Raw genomic sequence first — 20873 nt, 5'->3', positions numbered from 1 at the left:
TTAAAAAAATAAACCTTATTAGCTCATTTGATTTCTTTTATTTTATTTTATAAGTAACTGACGGAAACATAGGTATAAATATTTCTATAAAGTGACTACCCTAGACACAACTTAGGAACCATCTTGGTTTTCTCTCTCTTCTAACTACTCATACAAAGAGTTACACAGAAGACATGTATGTATGCAAGGTAAGGCATATTGTTTAAAATCTACTTTTTAAAAAATTAAATCTTTATTTAAAAAATTCAGATAATGCCCAGATTTAACATTTTCAGAGAGATGTTAGTTTGTTGGGTTTGACCAAGCTTTTTTTTTATTCACTTTTCAGGCTAAAAATAATAATAATAAAAAAAAAACAACAAGGAAGATAGAGCTGTTGAAAATATGTAAATACTTGTGGTGATTATCTGAATCACTTGGCCCTAAAAAATATTGCTTTAACAATCAAGTTCAGTTTATTGGAGGTAAATTTAATCCTATCCAGCACTGGAATGTTTTATTCTGCTTTTGGCTGTAGGTTATATTTTTGTGGCTGGAAAAAATGTTCTTCAATGGCACCGACTAACTCATCCAGTTCCTTTTTCAGCTGCTCCGGATCACTGAAAAATATAAGCAGGGAAACCCGGATTAATGGATAATATCCTGATGCAAAACAAGTACACATATTAGATATTCTTTGAGACAGTGTCTGTGGTGGTTTGAATATGCTTGGCCCGGGGAGTGGCACTATTAGGAGGTGTGGCCTTGTTGGAGGAAGTGTGTCACTGTGGGGGTGGGCTTTGAGAGACCCTCCTCCTAGCTGCCTGGAAGTCAGTCTGCTCCTGGCTCCCTTTGGGTGAAGATGTAGAACTCCCAGCTCCTTTTGCAGCATGTCTGCCTGAACGCTGCTGTGTTTCCTGCCTTGTTGATAATGGGCCGAACCTCTGAACTGTAATCCAGGCCCAATTAAATGTTTTCCTTGGTCATGGTGTCTCTTCACAGCAATGGAAACCCTAACTAAGACACTGTCTCTCTATGTAACTATGCAGATTGGGGTAGCCTCAAACTTACATGTAGAATAGGCTGGCCTCAAACTCACAGAGACCCACCTGCCTCTGCCTCCTGAAGGTTAAGAAAGAAGCATGCAGTAGCATGTCTGGTCTTGATTCTTTTTTGAGGCATGTATGGATTGTTATGTATCCCAGGCTGTCTTTGAAATCAGCCTCCTAAGCACTGGAACTAGGGATTGCAAGTATGAGCCACTAGTCCTTGCTTTGAAGCAAAATTAAAAATTTAAAGCAATACTTTAAAGATTTAATTATTTTAATGTTTAGTTATGTGCATGTGTACATGGAAATGCAGGCACCCGTGGAGCTGGCATTACATGCGTTGTGAGCCATCCAACACTGGTGTTCGGGGAAGATCAGGGTCCCCTGCAAGAGCTGTCCACACTGTTCATCACTGACCCAATCTCTCCAGCCCCTCCACTCTGTATTTTAAAATGCTCCCTTCAGGGCTGGAGAGATGGTTCGGTGGTTAAGAGCACTGGCTGCTCTTCCAGAGGATCCTGGTTCAATTCCCAACACTCACATGGCAGCTCACAAACTGTAATTCCAGTTCCAGGGGTCTGACACACAGACACACAGGCATACCACCAATGCATATAAAATAAAAATAAATATATTATTAAGAAAGTGCTACCTTCATGGACCTAGTAAGACTGAAACTAAACTTCAAGACTGTGGAATTCAGAAAACCAAAACCAAACCAAACCGAACCAAACCGAACCAAACCAAACCAAACCAAACCAAACCAAACCAAACCAACAACAAAAAAACCCTCACACAAAAAACAGAGCTCCACGATCTTTTGAATGGGAACACATATGTTGACTTAGAGGGGGGAAAGGTCCCAGGTGCAATAAGTATTACATTCCCTAAAGGTTTTCCAACTCAAGGTCTCCACAAAACAAAAGTACTCCTTGCTCTTCTTCTAAGGCTTTTAAAGAACCACGGTTGTGGTCCTAGCATCCCCAGAGGATGCACACTGTGTTCCCAGTAGTGCAGAGGAAACATTCCTCATTTGCCTCGTGCTTTAATCCTGCTCAACTTTAACTACATCTGTGTGAGGTCCCCAATCTCCTTGGCTGGCTGTGTCCTTCATTTCCTTTGTACCCATGCTTTTAAAATCATTGCAGCACAGAAAAGACAGTCATGCTTCCGGTGTCCCTGTGATTGCTCTTCTGAAGGCATCCTCATGATCAAGGGTCAAATTTGCCTTCGCAACCACTTCAGGTGGAGTGGCTGCTGGCATCAGGACCTCCCAACCTATGACATCACATAGGCAACAGCCCAACCTGCAGATCTGTTGCCAAAACAACAGGCACCACATTCCCAGAATCCACTTGGCTCACCTCCCACCTTTACATGTGTTATGTCATTTTCCATATAAATAAGAGGAATGCCCCTCCCCCCCTCCAATAAACTTTTTACATGTGGAACTATTTTGGCCTAGGGTGCTGTGTTCAGATGTGAGCCACTATTTCTAACACATCAGTGGCAGACTCTTTCTTTGCCCAAACTCCTTCCTTCCCCTTTCTTTCTCTCTTCCTCTCTTTCTTCCTTCCTTCCTTTCTTTCTTAAAAGGATTTATTATATTTATATGAGTACATTGTAGCTGTTTTCAGACACAACAAAAGAGAGCATTAGATTCTGTTACAGATGGTTGTGAGCCACATGTGGTTGCTGGGAATTGAACTCAGGACCTCTGAAAGAGCAGTCAGTGCTCTTAACAACTGAGCCATCTCTCCAATCCCAGTAGACCAAACTTATTTCTAATGGATCAAAACATATAGTAGGAAATGGGAGGTATAGTGTTGAATCTTTATTGCTCATCTCTCTCTCTCTCTCTCTCTCTCTCACACACACACACACACACACACACACACACACACACACACACAGACAAGAAAAAAAAATCATAAAAACAAAACAAAAGACAACAAGAACCTAAACCTAAAAACAAAAACATCACAACTAAAATATATTTTTTAAAAAATGTAGGAAACTGGTCCCTTAAAGAAAGTCAGGTTTTCAAGCATGTAGGAAACATTGATTTGTATACAGCAGGCCCATGAATGTAAGCAATTGCAGAAGCCTGCTTGCCAGTGAAGTGGGTTTGCAGCAGCTTCGAGAGTCTAATGTGAGATCCCACAGCTAGGTTTGGAAATGAACCCTTCACATACTTCTATTACCTCATTCTTTACCACCTGACTCACGGGCAGTTTATCAGAAAGGAAACGTCAGTTTCTGCAGTCGGTGAAGACCATTTTGACATTGTGACGGCAATAGTATAATTACGGCAACCAGGCTCACTGCAGACATTAATTCTGGCTCTATTAGTTCTATGTCCCCTCGGGCCAGTGGCGTGGGTTCCTTAAGACCCATATTCTTCATCTGTAAAACTGGGATAAAGACTTTACCTTCTCCAGAGAGATATTGAATATATTTAGATATACTATATAAAGTAATGCGCCTAGAACCTGGCCCAAAGACCTCAATAAGAAACAGCCATCGTTATAACTATTTTTATTCCTATTAGCTACATAGATAGTAATTATTACTCATGCATGCATGCAAATTATGCTGCTCTCTTTGAGTCTCCACAAATGTGCTTTGAAAAAAAAAATAACAACTCTCTGGAAGGCAAATATGGTCATAATTAGTTAAAATCGGAGCCTAAAACAACCTCAGTGAATTTGCCAATTATCAATGTCTTTATAAATATTTAGTTCCCAAACATGACACATCTGTATGTTCATCCCTTTGCTCATTGAGTTAATGTTTCCGTGGTGCCTATTTAATGTGTGTGGGGGCACTAGTACCAGTCACTCTATAGGGTTTAGCAATGTAACAACTACTAAAAAGAAGGTTTGGTCTTAGGATATATCCCCTTCCCTAATCCTAAATGACCCATCTTGAAATTTAAAGTGTGATACTGCTGAGTGATATTTTTAAGACAAGGACACACTGTATGGCTATGTAAACCCCTGGTTAGGAATCAATCCTTAGCTCTTCAGTTTAAAGTCAGTGGGTCATGTTATGGGCATGGATATTGAAGTCTTTCACAATCAGGCAGCACCTCTCTCTCTAATCAGGCCAAAAATCTTTGTAAAATAAATGATACCAGGAGTTCTCAATGCAATTCTGATTCAGGAAAGGGGGAGAAAAGCTGCGTGGAGGACCTGGGACAAATCTGCATTCATGTAGACCAGGCTAAGCTCACAAAGAGTCCCTGGGTATTCAAATGCTAATCTGGGCATTTCAGTGAAAGCAGTTTACTTTAAATGAAGGCAATTATCCTTGGTGGTGGTGTGGGGGGGGTTAACATTCAAAAGAGAATGCTTCCTGAAGAATTTAACTTTCAGTTTAAATTCAGTTTAACTGCACTCAGGAGGCAGAGGCAGGTGGATCCCTTGTGAGTTTAACGCTAGCCTGGTCTATAGAATGGATCCAGGATAGCCAGGGCTCTGTTACACAAAGAAATCTTGTCTTGAGAAAAAAAAAAAAAAAGAAAAAAGAAAAGAAAAGAAAAGAAAAGAAAAGAAAAAAGAAAAAAGGAAAAAGAAAAGAAAAAAAATCAAGGAGAGACATACTGCAAACTACTAGCAATAGTAGAGGCTGTGCTGGGGTCTGTACTGTTTCATGGTCTGGTTTTGTGAATAAAGTTTAATTGGGGCACAGACTATGTCCATTCATTGGTACATATATGGTTGTTTCTACATTTCTTCTTTCTTTCTCTCTTTCTTTTTTTTTTTTTTTTTTTTGNTTGTAGACCAGGCTGGCCTCGAACTCAGAAATCCGCCTGCCTCTGCCTCCCGAGTGCTGGGATTAAAGGCATGCGCCACCACGCCCGGCTTCTCTCTCCTTTCTTTCTTTCTTTCTTTCTTTCTTTCTTTCTTTCTTTCTTTCTTTCTTTCTTTCTTTCTTTCTTTCTTTCTGCCTTGATTAAAGGCCTATGTCACCACATCCTGTTTCTACACTTCAACAGGAGTAGCTACAACAGCCCTATAGGACCTGCGAACACCAAGACATTATCTGTCTTGTATTTACCATCTTGTGGCCTGGGTAAGGACCGTGAGGGCTCAGTGAATTATCATTTTAGTATTTCTATGTCTGAAAGTTTTTAAAAGTAAAAAGTTGGAAAAGACATCTTTTCTAACAAAAATACTTCTTAGATAGTACCACTTAGACTTGAAAGGCTATTGATTCTGATTCATAGGTTAGATAATTCTATTAATAAATGAAATGTATAATATGAAGTCTATTAATAGTAATCTTACCTTAAGCTGTGGTTTTTATTGTCATTGCATGTTAATAGGTTGGTGTCCCCATGATATCACCACAGTTTCTAACTAGGCTACACATGGGAATTTTCACTTAACACTTGAACAGAACCAGGAAGTCTCAGGGATGAGAGCCATAGCAGCTATACCATACCTGTTGCCAGGGGGAGCACACAGCTCTGCGTAGTACTTGATTTTAGGCTCGGTCCCACTGGTCCGCATGGTGGCCACACCTCCATTAGCAAAGGTGAAGGTGATCATTTGGCTGCTCTTACTGGTAGGAAGAACCTAGGGATTAATTCGTACAGGTCACACATTTAAACAGCAACAACCCTTTCTGACCTAGTGAATTACTGTCCCACATAAGCAAGAAAACGAATAACCAGACAAGGACATCGGCCACAGAAGAACATCCCTGGGAAAACAAGAAGACTCAATCCCAGTAATTTGTGAACGTTAAGTAACTTCACAGGGCCGGGCAGTGGTGGCTCACACCTTTAATCCCAGCACTCAGGAAGCAGAGGCAGGCGGATTTCTGAGTTTGAGGCCAGCCTGGTCTACAAAGTGAGTTCCAGGACAGCCAGGGCTATAGAGAGAAACCCTGTCTCGAAAAACAAAAACAAACAAAAACAAACAAACAAACAAACAAAGTAACTTCACAGTGTTGCTTTCTACTTCCACAGATCTATTAAAGTTATCAAAGTTTTGTTCAAATTAAAACATGGTATTTCACAAGAAATTGAGACAATAATGTACTACAAAAAATTAGATCATTCCTCAGTGTTGTAAATGGAAACTTTGGCCAAAAAACAAAAACAAAAAAAGTTCCTAAGGAGATTTTTTTTTTTTTCTGGTACAAAATTTCGATATTGTGGTAGTTTGAAAATGCTTGGCCCAGGGAGTGGCACTATTAGGAAGTGTAACCTTGTTGGAGAAAGTGTGTCAGTGTAGGGTGGACTTTGAGACCTCCTCCAAGCTGCCTGAGGACAGTCTTGCCTTTGGAACACGATGTAGAACTTTCGGCTCCTCCAGCTCCATGTCTGCCTGGATGCTGCCATTTTTCCTGCCTTGATGATAATGGACTGAACCTCAGAAGATGTAAGCCAGCTCCAATTAAATATTGTCCTATATAAGAGTTGCCTCAGTCATGGTATCTCTTCACAGCAATTGAAACCCTAACTAAGACATATATTTATAGTTGTTAAATTCAGAATATCACCAAAATTACTGTAAACATGCCTTCCCTGGTATAAACAGGGGGGCAAAGAGGGAGAGATGCCACAGCACTTGATGGGGAGGTTACCAGATCATGAAAGCCAGAAAACAGACCTGACTGTGGGTTCCCGATATGGCTGGGAGGGGCAGAAACAAGAAACCGAGCCACTGTACTCTGCAGACGCCCATCTGGCCTCAAGAACTAGAGGCATTAGGTATGCTAAGGGTCAGTGTGAGGCAGGGGTGAAACATAGCGACAAGGTTGTAAAGAAGCTACCAGATGCTCCAAGATCATTCTTCCTAGCCTCTGGCGTCAGAGACCCAGCTCTTCTCTGCCTGCCAGGGGTGCTTACATTCCCTAGATCTTGAATGAGAATGGCTCAGAAACTAGGATCGCCAGACATCATGGAGTAGGTATGCTATGGTGGATATACTTGACATCCCAGACCACCCGCCTCTAACCACGCCCCTAGCCACGCCTCTAAGGCTTCGATAGGCCACTTTATATTCCTTAGGAAAGCAGCCGGACCAGCCCAAGGTCCAATAGTTGGCTTGCTTACTCAAGATCCCTAGAGTGAACTAGGTCATTTGTCATATACACACACAGGATACTGGGGGACCCTAGAAAAAGATAGCAGGTAAATAACAAGGCCAAAACAAGTAGAAAAACAAACAAACAAACAAACAAACAAACAACAAAACTCAACAACAAAACCAGAACTCAGGGGAAATAAAGGTTACATAAAAAATATTCTTAGTTAAAAAAAACAAATCTTTTAAAAAGTACAGTATACACACACAGAGGGGGGAAAAATCAATAGGATGCCATTCCGAAAAGAAAAACTGGGAATAAGAATTGAAATTAACAGTCAACAGGAACACCAAAAGTTAAAATTAGAAAACTCCTCAAAAGAGGAAGAATAGGAAAAGAAGATAGAAATTAAGAAGAAATGGCACCAGCCCTGGAGAGCAAGCGTCTACCTAAGGACTCTTCGAGAAAACAGTCAACAATCTCCCTTTCCTGACATCTCACCAAGAAAACTGAGACCTAAAGGAAATGACACCATAGAGCAGAGGCCCACTGTGATGAGTGGATTAGGCTGGCACGTGCCTGCTGGAAGAGCAACACAGCACACTCCGGGCTTGTCTCCGAGGGCACTTCCTGATAAACCCAGGCCATGTGGACTCTGACCTAATCAACGGCTTAATGCATTGATAATGCGTTCTTTACTAAGTAGAGTCCTGAGGTGTAGAACTGTGGAAGGTGTGGGCTATTGGAGGAAGTGGGTCTCTGGGAACCTGTCTTTGAGGTATATATATAGAACTTGGCCTCGCTGTATTCTTTCTGCTTCTTGTCTATAAAGTGAGCAGCGTGACTGGCTTCCTTCTACCCTCTTTGTCAGACTTCTACAGTGCCACGGGCCTAAGAGCAACAGAGTTACATGACCACCAACTGAACCAATGAAGCAATAAACCTTTCCTCTTTTAAACTGCTTCTCTTTGGTATTTTGTTGCAGTGCCAAAAAGTCTGTCACACTTAAAAAGTAACCACAACATTGAACAAAGAGAAGTGCTAACCAACATACTGTGACAATTTAGAACACTGAGTTTAGAGAGAGATTTTCTCATCGGGGGGACAAAGTCAGTTGTACAGAATGGCGAGGACGGTGTTAACGTCTTTGTATGCATCACACATCCATGACTAAAAAGACGAGTAGATCCAGAAGATAGAGTCTGGTTACGGAACAGTAATGGAACAGTGCTTTCAAACTCTGAGGCTGGGGAGTGTGAGAAAGGCAAGACATGTTCAGCCCTGATGGCCTCCCCAGCTTTACTTTCACCGTCCCAGAAAGCACTTAGATGTGATGTAGGAAAATGAAGACAAGAAGAAGCCATGAGTTCAGGAGTGAGGGTCTCGGCCTTGGCAAACGGCATTCTGAGGAGGACAGCTGTGCGCTCAATCCAGAGGATGATCCAGCTGCATGGAGGGGTAGAGGAAGACCAATGGGCACAGACAGGATCCCACATAACAGCTGGGACCTGGGAGCAGTAAAAAAATGCCACCGAGAGCTATTAAGGAGGACTAATGACATTTGGCATAAAAATCCAGACAACCAAGATACAATCATATACAAAACAAATAACCCTAACTGGTTACAGGAACGTAACTTTTCATGTACAGAAGGGCAGGCCTCTGAAGAAGCTACTGAGAAACGCAGGTCATGGTAATGGTTAACCATCATAATCAAGGCTCAGGGGCGATTCCTGACACCAGGCACAGGGCTTCTGTATGTAGGAAGTCTATGCATGAATTCTTTATCTCCACGAGACAGGAAAACGTTCCATGGCAAGCAGCAGGAGAAACGATTGAGAGGAAAAGTGGTTGGTTAAAGGACCCTGATATAGTTGTCTCTTGTGAGACTATGTCGGGGCCTAGCAAACACATAAGTGGATGCTCACAGTCAGCTATTGGATGGATCACAGGGCCCCCAATGGAGGAGCTAGAGAAAGTATCCAAGGAGCTAAAGGGATCTGCAACCCTGTAGGTGCAACATTATGAACTAACCAGTATCCGGGAGCTCTTGACTCTAGCTGCATATGTATCAAAAGATGGCCTAGTCGGCCATCACTGGAAAGAGAGGCCCATTGGACACGCAAACTTTATATGCCCCAGTACATGGGAACGCCAGGGCCAAAAAGTGGGAATGGGTGGGTAGGGGAGTGGGGGGGAGGGTATGGGGGACTTTTGGGATAGCATTGGAAATGTAATTGAGGAAAATATGTAATAAAAAAAATATAAAAAAAAGTGGTTATATAAAAATAAAGTGTCACACTTCACTATAATCTTTCTAATAGCATTTACCTTTTATAAATATATTCTGTTCATATGAAAACTTTCAAACAAAATACAAAAAGGTAAATATCAAGGAAGACATCTAAAATACCATCAGGGTTTTCCTGCTGTCCTCCTAACCTGGGCATGGTCGGCTCTACACTTCTGCTACCTCTGGCTCTAAGGGAGATCCTGATGCAAACATTTGCAGCTAGGCCACATGCAACCAGAGAACAAGGCCAAACGCATCAGAAAGCCACTCATCAGTGGTTCCCCCAGAGTGGACCAGTCTCGAGTCATCTGGAATCTAATTAGACATGCGAATTCTTCATTCTTAGCTCCGAGCTACGCAATGAGAGACTCCAGGGTGGCTTTCAGCACTGTTTGCTTGTGACAGGATGTCATAATAACCCAAGCTAGCCTCAAACTCAGACTTATAATGCTCCTGTCTTGTTCTCCAAGTGTAGGGATTTAAAGATTTATAGGTATGTGTCATCATATCCGGCTAATTCTGGTTAGTCACCAGTCCTCTTGGTGTGGGTGACTCAGATACTCTCTGGAGTGACGTGTTCTGGTGAAGAGAAAATGCTGGGTCCAGAGTCAAAAGGCCTCTCCTCCACCTGGACCCTGACCAGTCACTGCCCTTCTGAGTCACAATTTCTTTGCCTGTGGGAGGATGGCTTGGAATGTCATTAGTCATCAAGTGACTTGTGGGATCACTTGCATTTCTAACTCATGGCTTCTAGTTTTTCCACATATCCTATTTTATTTGTTTATTCTTTATCTGATGCTAGGGGCCTAACCCAAGGCCTTGTCATGTGCCAGGCAAGCAGCCTACCCCCAAGCTATACACATCCAGCCTGAATTTTCAATCAACCATGGAAATAAAGGAATCTATTCAAATGGTAGGCAATGGTGAACACAGAATAGATTAGTTGACAGAAGTAAATGTGACTTACAGCTTTCTTGTCAGGCTGGCTATCATCATAGCCCGTTGTAAGGTCCCTGATAGCAGAGATTTCAAACTTGCCACACATTTTGGGATAATTATTCTTCCCGTCATAGTTTCTCAGGTTTCCAAATAATTTTTGAATTGTGCTCTGATCATGGCAGATAAAATATGAAGCTGTGGTAATATGATAGCCGTACCTATAAAAAGAAACCATGAACGTAAGCAAAACGAGCCACAAAAATTCTGCAGAATGTATGGCAAGATGTGTGCCAACTAGCTCACTCTAAAGTGAATGAAACAGGGAGCTCTAACCAACTTCAAAAGGATGAGTTAACATTAAAGAAGAAGCTGGGGCTGGCATGATGCTTCAGTGGGTAAGGGTGACTGCTGCCAAGCATAGCAACCGTAGTGGATCCCTGGAACACACATAATAGAAGGAGAGAAACAATTCCTCAGTTGTCCTCTGATTTCCATGTGTTTGGTGGCATGTGTGTACCCACTCATATATACACAACACACACACACACACACACACANATATATATATATATATATATATATATATATATATATATATACTCATACATATACACACACATACATACACATACACACACACAAACAATAAATAAATGTTAAAAAAACAAGTAAAGGGGTTGAAGAGATGGCTCAGTGATTAATAGCATGAGCTGCTTTTCCAGAGGACCCAGGTTTGAGTCTCAGCACCCTCATGGTGGTTCACAAACATCTTCAGCTTCACACACATCATAGCAATTTCAGGGGACCCGATGACCTCTTCTGGTCTTTGCAGGCACCAGGCATACACACGGTGCACAGAGACATGCAGTCGAAACACCCATACACATAAAATAAAGGTGAATACATTTTAAAAGAAGACGAAAAAGAGGTCCAGGGCAGAAGAGATAGCTCAGCCAGTGAAGTGCTTGCCTTACAGGCATGAGAACCCAAGAAATCCCAAGAAGCCAGATACAAAGAAATGGGTATGGAGGTGTGTGCCTATAGAAACTGAGACAGGCAGATGCCAGCCAGCCAGCCATGACTACTTGTTAGGCTGAGGACAAAGCAATGTCACTAAGATGGACAGCATGTAAGGTCCACAAACTGAACAACATGCACACACGGTGAGAATCTGAATCAGTAGTGTCCTCTCTGTCAGCCTGTACAGGTTAAGTTATGGCTTCACAGAGCACAGCCATGCTGTGTGGTTACTGTCCATGTCATCTGCACAGCTTCCACATCACACCAGCAAAGTGCGGTTCTTGCCGCAAAGACTGATCCTAATATCTAATCTATAACGTGACACTGACTACTTAAATTCACACTCTTCAATTCGCAATGAAGCCATTTGCGCAAGAGTCCCGTGTGTTAGAATGCACACAACTGCATATGGTCATTTAATTAGTGGTGACGCATCGAATGGAAAAGGTGATCTTCGCTTTCCTAAGAAACGGAACATGTCACCAGAGTAAGAACACTTGAAATATGACCAATATCCCGTCGATAGTCCATAAAACACTTACTCCACATAGATGGCCTTTAGCTGCTGAGATAAAGACAAATTCTTGGTTGCTAGAAAGCTCGCCAGCTCTGCACAAATAACAGCAGCACTGACGCCGTCCTTGTCCAGAACAAAGGGACAGCACATATATCCTGCAGAGAAAGCAGCAGACACACAGGCTTAGGAGTGGATTTCATTACAGCACTAGAACAAGCCACATGAGCGCAGGCCTACTGGTTATTGCATGTTAGGGTCTAGTCTGGAACACACACACAGTTTTCATTTATCTCTGTGTTTGAGAACTTAGACCTGTGTGTGGTTCCATACCATAATGCATATTGTATCTGCTTTACACACAGAAGGTCCTGGGTTTGAGCCCCCAGTGAACCATAGTATGATTCGCTTACATAGAGCTGAGTGGTGATATATGCCCATAATTCTAACATTTGGGAGATGGAGGCAAGGAATCAGGAGTTCTGGGTTACAAAAGCTCGTGTCTCAAAAAATACAACAATTAGCCGGGTGGTAGTGGTGCACGCCTTTCATCCCAGCACTTGGGAGGCAGAGGCATTCGAATTTCTGAGTTCGAGGCCAGCCTGGTCTACAAAGTGAGTTCCAGGACAGCCAGGGCTACACACAGAGAAACCCTGTCTCGAAAAACCAAACAACAACAACAACAACAAAAAACAAAAACAAAAAAAACCCCAACAATTTAGCCCGGTGCCTTGAATATAGGAGCCTTGAGAAAATCCACATTGAATGACCTGTGTGGCGGTTTCCCCTGCTGGCAAATGGTGTCCATTGAGTAGATTTATCACCACAGCTCCAGCTCAGATACATGTGGCTCTGCTTCTTCCAGTCACTCTCCACCTCTTTCTTCTCTGAGACCTGGTGCACTTGGCAGTTACACGATTCATCCTGACGGCTGGCCCCTACCCTCTTTTGTGAGGTCACTAATTGGAGCTCCTGGAGGTTAAGGCCCTTATCATATATTTCGGAGCCACTCAGTAACGTTTATAATTAGCACTTGATGAACAATGTCTCCTTAACAAAAGCCAAGGCAAGACAGCTCTGAAAACCTGACAACCGGGAGGCATCGGTGGTGCCGTCCCTCTGTAATGAGTTGTTTAAATGAAACAAGTGTCTCTTTGCTTTAAGGAGTACACAGAGGGCTGGAGAGATGGCTCAGTGGTTAAGAGCACTGACTGCTTTTCCGGAGGTCCTGAACCACATGGTGGCTCACAACCATCCATAATGAGATCTGATGCCCTCTTCTGGTGCATCTGAAAACAGCTACAGTGTACTTATTTATAACAATAAATAAATCTTTTTTTTTTTTAAGGGGTACACAGAAGAGAAAGTGAGTAATTTACTAAGTTAACCACTATGAACATGTTTGCACAAACAACAGAATGTCCTCTGCTCACACCTTGCTTTCCTTTCCTCTTATAGATACACTGACTGGGTAGTTTAGGATAAGAGCTTTTCAGTAATTCTGGTTGAACGTTCAATGTCCTTTCCTATGTCCATGACTGTGACAACATGGGACCACAGAGCTGCCTTCTGCTCCCTGGGCACTCTCAGCATACATGTTCGATTTTATCAGTCATTAAAAAGAAGAAAGAAAAAAAGGAAGGCCATGACTCTTCTGCAGGGAGGGTGGAGAAGGCTCATGGTAGATATGAGAGAGAATGTAGCCAGAGGCAGAGACAGCTGGGACAGTCCAGAGTGAACACAGCTGGAAGCCAGTCCACGTGAGGAGACAGGCTAAGGAAGAGGGGAGAGTCAGGAGAAAAAAGGGTAGGCAGAAAGAGGTGGGTAAACCAAAATGGCTGAATTATATAGGGAACAGCAGCTGGGGGAATGGCAGCCCAGCCCCTTGGCGTACAGGAATTTAGGGTAGGGGACAGGTAGGGACTGAGGGGTACTGGGAGAACCTGGAGGCCAGCATCTGCTTTGTAATGCTATGTAGACATCTCAGCTATTCACTTGTCCCATTTGAGACCCAACAGTCAGCTCCCCAGATGTGTGGATTCTTGTATTGCTAATGGCCCTGTGCAGAAGGCCACCACCATCGGTTATCTGTGGATGGCCCAATTATTTGCATGATATTTTTGTCATTGTTGTTGAAAAGATATGAGATTCTGATTCTAAAGTAGAATAGTTCAACACTTGAGCCAAACAAGAGAAGCAAGGTAAACCGTGTGCTCCCATTTTATTGGGATCTGTTGAGTGCAAATTAAAATGTTGATCTCATTTGTTTATTATATATAGTATATAATGTATGATATATATAATATATAATTTAATATATAACAAATATTGTTTAATACACACACACACACACACACACTGTAAACCTCATGATTGCTTCTTACCGATAGCTTCTTCAAATGCAAATAGGACTGTTTTCCCCTGGTCTACGAGCTGTTTGGCTCTGTTTCCCATCCACTTGAAGCCAGTTAATGTTTCCTACACAGATAACACAAAAGAGAGAAGAAGTGTTTTGGGGCTGGAGGATGAAGCTCAACTGGTAGAGCGCTTGCCTTGCCCTCAGTACAACCCCTGCTACCACATACACTGGATGTGGTGCTGTGTGCCTAGAATCCCAGCCATGGGCAGGTGCAGTAGAAGGATCAGAAGGTCAAGGTCATCCTTGGCTACATATGATGCTCAAGGCCAGCCTGGCTATATGAAGCCCTGTCTTAAAATATAAAAGGGGGCTGGAGAGATGGCTCAGTGGTTAAGAGCACCAACTGCTCTTCTGAAGGTCTCGAGTTCAAATCCCAGCAACCACATGGTGGCTCACAACCATAACAAAATCTGATGCCTTCTTCTGGAGTATCTGAGGACAGCTACAGTGAACTTACATATAATAAATAAATAAATCTTTAAAAATATATATATATAAAAGGAAAAGAGGAAGAAGTAGGTAGAATGTCTTAAGAGTCAGGGAAGTCCAAGGCCTACAAACAAACGCCTTACCTCGAAATGAAAGCCTTCCTTCAGGGCTATGGCCCGCAAGATTTTGGAGGAAACGGTGCTGGACAGCATGTATGTGTCTTTGAGGTTGCTTTGATCTTGGTTCTTTTCTTTCCAGGAAGTGAAGAGCCACCATCCCAGCAGGGCCCCCAGCTCATTGCCTGAGAACACTCTCCACTCACCACTGCAAGGAAACAGGCCCTGTACTTCAGCAACCGTTAGGAAGGCACACAAGTCCCCTGAGGTAGGCAGGAAAAGCTCAGAGTGCTTTCTATGAACCTGTTCCTGGCTTTAAATAACTGGGCTGAGCGGGATGTGCTGGCACTCACCGTTAATCCCAGCACTCGGGAGGCAGAGACAGGCAGATCTCTGTGAGTTCGAGGCCAGCCTGGTCTACAAAGTGAGTTCCAGGATAGCCAGGACTACACAGAGAAACTCTGTCTCAAAAAACTAAAATAAATAAATAAATAAATAAATAAGAAAAAATTAACTGGGCTGAAGTGGACCTACACCATCACAAATATCTGAGCAACTTTTATCTATCAGCCAATGCTTCCAGACAAACATTAACATCTTTGAAGATGGTCTAGAGTTAGCATCCCAGGGATGACACAGGACCTGTGGATTTCCATCTTTGGCAAAGGCTGTAGTTTGAAGCTGTACCAGGCACTCTTATTATTCTTGGTGTAGACATTGGTGTAAGCATTATGTAACTGCCTGTTTGTTCCCCCTAAATTCAACACTGCCTTGGAGGGGTTTATTAAATCCAGTGGCAGACCCTGAACTGAAAAGCCAGCATCATGCCAAGAACTGTGCCTTCTGGGGCATTGGAAACCTTCATGTATTAAGTTCAATGTTGAAATGAGGGTGTCACAAAGAGTCACATCCAATCCCAGCACACACTCGACTGCTTTGCTCTGTGTTACACACTCAAGGATATGTTCCCCTGCCCTTAGCATCAACAAATTGTCCTGTGAGAGGAATCCACCCACAGAAAACTTCCCATACGGACTCATCCTCCCCACAGATAAACAAAGTCAACTTCACCTGTCTTGCTTCTCAGCCACGGCGAGCCTGTCAGCATCTGGGTCATTGGCTAGGACAATTTTGGCCTTGATTTTGTCAGCCAATGCAAAAGATAAAGTCTGAAAGTGAGTTCAGAAAATAAAAGATTACCTGGAGTACACCGTAGTCTTTAAGATTTGCGTATTCTTCTGAGCTTTTCCCCAAAAGGCAGAGGGGTTTTTTGTTGTTGTTTTGTTTTCTGCTTTTTCCCCCCTTCCTTCTGGGTTTGCTTAGCCAGATTGTATTTCATCTTCCTAAATTGTAGGTCGGATGCTGGGAGTTCCAGTGACCACACAGAGCTGTGGCAGCCCTGTGGCTGGACTGGTATTTCTAGGCACTGTGTATATTTGGCCACACAAACCAGACTGAACCAACTCTAAAGTTTCAAAATGGTATGTGAGCCACATTGTAAATAATACCCTTTAACAAGAAAGTATAAAATTAAAAATATGAAAAAAACCTCTCCATCCTATTATCAATACATTTTAGCAATAGAGAAACTGTCAACGGATATTTAATTTAATTTAGACTTTAGCTCTTATTTCCTCATGAAAGATGCCCAGTCTGAAAGCTCCTTTAAGAAATTAGTGGCCATCCAACACATATATTTACAGAGCTGTAATTCATTTTTCCCCCAGCACAATAAAAAAAAAAAAACCATAAAAACCACAATATACTTGAGAGCAATGGCTCAGAGTTTAAAAGGCAGAGTCCATTATTTAATAAAAGTAGGTTACCAAGACACCTTTGCCCTCCTCAGGATTTGGGTATTTGACAGTTGGAAACTCGGGATCCGGATCTTTCTGTTGGGGAACAGCTTCAGGAGGAGCAAGGTCAAAAGCCTTGAAGGCCAACTGCACAAACTCATGGCCCACACCATGGACAGAGGTGTGCACGAACTTCACCTTGCTCTCCTTGTTCACCGTCCTATATAGTAAGACAAAATGGAAAACGACAAAAGATATAAACAAGGCTCTCTAGAGGGAGGGTTTAGAAAATACCATGCACCTGGGCACTTAATACTGTAAGAAAGATGCTTCAGTGTGTGTGGCCGGTACAGCTGGGAGCCTTTGGGAGACCTAAGCTATGCCCTCCACACAAGATCTCCAATGAGTTGAAAGAGTCATTATCACCAAATGTAAACACAAAAGTTCAGAAAGCAGAATTTTTTTTCTTATAATCTTGGTACAAAGTCTTTGAAAGTATGAATAAAACGCAGAGACCAAGAATTAAAAGACAACTAAATATTAACAAATTTCTTTAAAAGCTTCCACAAAAAAGTTTCAATTAAAAAATGTCAAAAGTAACAACAGGGGGAGAGTGGACACTTGAGGGAAACAAGACTTCATTTTTCTAAAGAAAGAAAGAGGTTTGCTAAATCTGACAGACAAGCAAATACACAGAAAAGATAAATAGAGATCAAATTTTCTGAGTTCGAGGCCAGCCTGGTCTACAGAGTGAGCTCCAGAGAAACCCTGTCTCGAAAAAACTATATATATGTGTATATATCAAACAAGCATGAAAAAAGTTTTTCATAATTAAAGGTGTAAATGAAAGTGAGATTTTGTGCTTTTCTAACAAATGGGGGAGAAATGATAAATCTGACAATGTGGGGCAGAAGGTCGAACATGGGGTTCTATGTTATTACCACAGACTGCAGGTAGGGGTACCCACCACTCTAATGTTCTCAGAGGGCAGCTTGCTGATCACCCTCAACCTTGAAAATGCATGTGCTATATTATGCAAGAGGGTTATTTTACATACACATGTAACTGTTGCTTTCTCGTGCTACTTGCAGTGATACAAAACAAACAAGCAGTCAGTCAACTCTCCGTTTGTGAAACTGCAGGAGAGGGCGGGGGTGGAGGGTGGGGGGGGTGGGGTGGAAGCTCACAGATGTATCTTGTTTGTATCCTCTACCAGCGGGAGGAAAGTGATAAACTCAGGTTTAGAGATTTCTTTGGTAGAGAAAAAAATCCAATGACTTGGGAACTCAGATCTCTAGCCCATGGCCTAGGGAGACTCTAAGCCAGTGTGGTTTCTCTCTTAGATGGGATTGGAGTCTCTACTCTGCACTGGAGTAGCCAGGCCCATGCTATCTAACAAACACCGCATCGGATAACCAGAAACTGAATTTCAGTTTCAGAGAAGCAATAAGCAGTAGCGGAACCTAAACTCTCCTGCTCAGTACCTGACTGTGACCACCAAGTTTGCCCCAGGCTGAACAAACAGGCACCATAGCTCTGCATGACCACAGCTGGGTACTGGAGATTAGAACGCAAGTCCCCACACTTAGGTAGCAAGTGCTCTTGCCCACTGAACCATCTTCCCAGCCCTGAAAGTAGTTTTTAAATACATATATATACATATAGTTGTATCCACACAAGCATATATATATAGACACAGCTACACCTGTATAAGTTTACAACATTTCAAACTTAGCCCACCGTGGGTTGGCCACCTGCTTTGGTAAATAAAGCCATCTCAGTGTGGCTTGCCTGACTGGTCACTTGTGCCGCTTGTACACTAGCATAGCACATCTGAGGGGGTGAAGTCAGGCTCTATGTAGCCAGCAATGCCGTGAGGATTTGTTACCGGTTTCTTTAAGAAAAGGTGGCCAGCTCTGCTGCTGCCCCATACAAATGCAGCTAACCGTGTATGCACCAGGCAGAGGGGATCAAATCAAAACCCAGACATTGATAGAATTTGGCTGAATCACATTAGCTGAGGTGAAGCCACGGCCCAGTTACCTGTGAAAACAGTATTTTTTAAGGTCTTCAAAGTAGTCATTACCGATGGACGCGCTGGGGTTATGAAGAAGGGGACTACTGTCAACCAAAGACTCCTCCCAAGCCTGAGGCCAGGGCTCTAGATTTTCCTCAATGGCCTGAGAAATGCCGCGATCGTGTGGAGAGATGATCTGAGCTCCGTTGTCCCAGTAGACCTAGAGAAGCCAGAAATGCATTTAGCAGGTTCAGGATGCAGAGTACCCACTCCCGAAGAACACAGGGCTGGGGTTCCACTGTGTGAGGAGAGAGCGTATGAGGGGGTTGGGGGTGGTTGGGAGGAGGGGTGGGTTACCTTATAGCCATTGTCCTGCTTTGGATTGTGCGAGGCAGTGATCATGATTCCGGCACAGAGTTTCAGGTGTGACACTGTGTAAGGCTAAACAGAGCAGGAGACGGTTCTTAAGAAAGATTAGGCAGAACGGAAATGCTCACTGTATGTTGTTTGGAGCCATTCATCCTCCTGCATCCTCCTGCATCACCCTAATATCATGCCAGGCCACTCAGCATCTTGTGTCCCATTTCAGTACCACGCAGTATCCCCCTCGTCTGTGGTTTTGCCCTGTTCTGTTTCAGTGACCCATGGTCCAGGAAGACGAGTATGTGTTTTAGCTCTTTCAGCAGCGCCCGCACTCATATAACTTCCTGGCAGGACACTGCTACAACTCTTCCATTTTATTATTAGTTACTGTTGTTAGTCTTTTATATCCTTGACCCATAAATTAAGCACTCATTGGTACGAACAATGAATTAAGCATTGGCCGTGAGCTGCTTGACCTTCTATATGGTCTGCAGCCCTCTGATAAGTACTTGGAAAGGAAGCGGTTACTTACCACAAAGGGGGTGGGGGTTATATCAGAGAAGAGGTATACAGGAACACCCTGGGTGATAAATGCAGTTGCAGCCAGCCGGGCAAACCTAGAAATGCAGAAACAGGGACAAAGAGAGAGAAGTCAGAGCTTCCCATGGCAGTGAGAAACAAGGAACAAGCTGGGGTGGAACCCAGGGCTTCATGCGTGCTAGGCTAACCCTCCATTAACAAAGCTGCAGCCCTGGCCCCTGCATTCAGTAGTGAAAGGAAGAGGAAGAACACCGAAGCTGAGACAGCTAGAGTCCTCTCCTCCCCTCTTTTGTTTAGGATAAAGGCCTGAGGTAACTTGTCACACATCCAAGGCCACTGAGCACAAAAGCCAGGCCTGCCTTAAAGTCTTTCAACTCTGTCCATCTCAGTCTAAGTCAGTGGTTCCCGTCTCAGCTCATCTGTCCTCAAGGATATTGATAATGCCTAGGACAGTCACCACAACAAATGGTCCAGCAGCTGTGACATCATGTGTCGCTATGCAGAGGCTTAGGAGCCCCGATTTATACTGTCATAATTCAGTACACACCTCATATGGACTCTGATTAGGTGTTGTTTTATTTAAATATAAGATGTGTTCTTATGCGTGTGTGCATAGCAGAGGCAGGAACCACAAACCAAAAAGAACTGGTAAGTGTCAGTCACTTCAAGCAAATGCCATCCATGGCTCCAGGAGCAGAGCAAGGACTGTCCTGTAACCAACAGTGTTAGCCTATCTGAAAAGCACAGTAATATCAGCTATGACAGGTCTAAACCAGGGTTTACAGTATATGGGAACCAAGCCTGGTGGTGAGCGCCTGTAATCCTGCACTCTAAGAGACAGAGAGAAGAGAATCATGAATTTAGTACTGGTATGGGCTATATAGTGAGAGCTGGTCTCAGAATTAACAAGATAAAGCAGGGAAAGTTGTACACAGGCCTTACACAAGTCATGTGCCTTTTTATATAGGTGACTCGTACAGTGAAGGGTGTCTTAGAAAAGGTCTCTGGTGGATACCGAGGTCCAATTTTAAATGTTTTCTACGTTGTTTGGGGGATTCAAATGGTAAACACCGGATCAGTGTTCAAACAACTGCTGCCCCTACTGCCGTCACTATCTTCACACCACTATCTTCAGAATTACGTGACCACAGCTAACCAGGAGTCCAGTTGGTCTGGGACTGTCACAAAGCTACACCCTGACAAAGGTGTCTGTCGGGAAAGGAAGAGGCAATGATGCCTATAAATAGGGGAGGAGAATTGCGTGGTTAGTACATCATGTTGTTCCAACAATAGGGTTGCAGATCCCTTTAGCTCCTTGGGTACTTTCTCTAGCTTCTCCATTGGGAGCCCTGTGATA

The 20873-nt window shown here is 43.1% G+C and overlaps 1 protein-coding gene across 1 annotated transcript in view; it reads right to left on the bottom strand.

Moving 5' to 3' along the window:
• Positions 1-220: 220 nt before the first annotated feature.
• Pgm2 (phosphoglucomutase 2) overlaps positions 221-20873 on the bottom strand; it is a 29332-nt gene continuing 8679 nt past the window's right edge. Inside the window, exons 4-14 of the mRNA XM_021162727.2 lie at positions 19509-19593; positions 18971-19054; positions 18640-18833; positions 16627-16816; positions 15872-15969; positions 14828-15008; positions 14221-14314; positions 11865-11994; positions 10331-10520; positions 5478-5611; positions 221-599 (exon numbers count right to left, since the gene is read on the bottom strand). Coding sequence (XP_021018386.1) covers positions 497-599; positions 5478-5611; positions 10331-10520; positions 11865-11994; positions 14221-14314; positions 14828-15008; positions 15872-15969; positions 16627-16816; positions 18640-18833; positions 18971-19054; positions 19509-19593 — 1483 coding nt within the window. The 3' untranslated portion in view covers positions 221-496. The remainder of the gene's footprint in view (positions 600-5477; positions 5612-10330; positions 10521-11864; positions 11995-14220; positions 14315-14827; positions 15009-15871; positions 15970-16626; positions 16817-18639; positions 18834-18970; positions 19055-19508; positions 19594-20873) is intronic.

Source organism: Mus caroli, chromosome 5 (genome assembly GCF_900094665.2).
Source record: "Mus caroli chromosome 5, CAROLI_EIJ_v1.1, whole genome shotgun sequence".
Taxonomy (NCBI): domain Eukaryota; kingdom Metazoa; phylum Chordata; class Mammalia; order Rodentia; family Muridae; genus Mus; species Mus caroli.
This window is presented reverse-complemented; position numbering and strand designations above follow the sequence as displayed.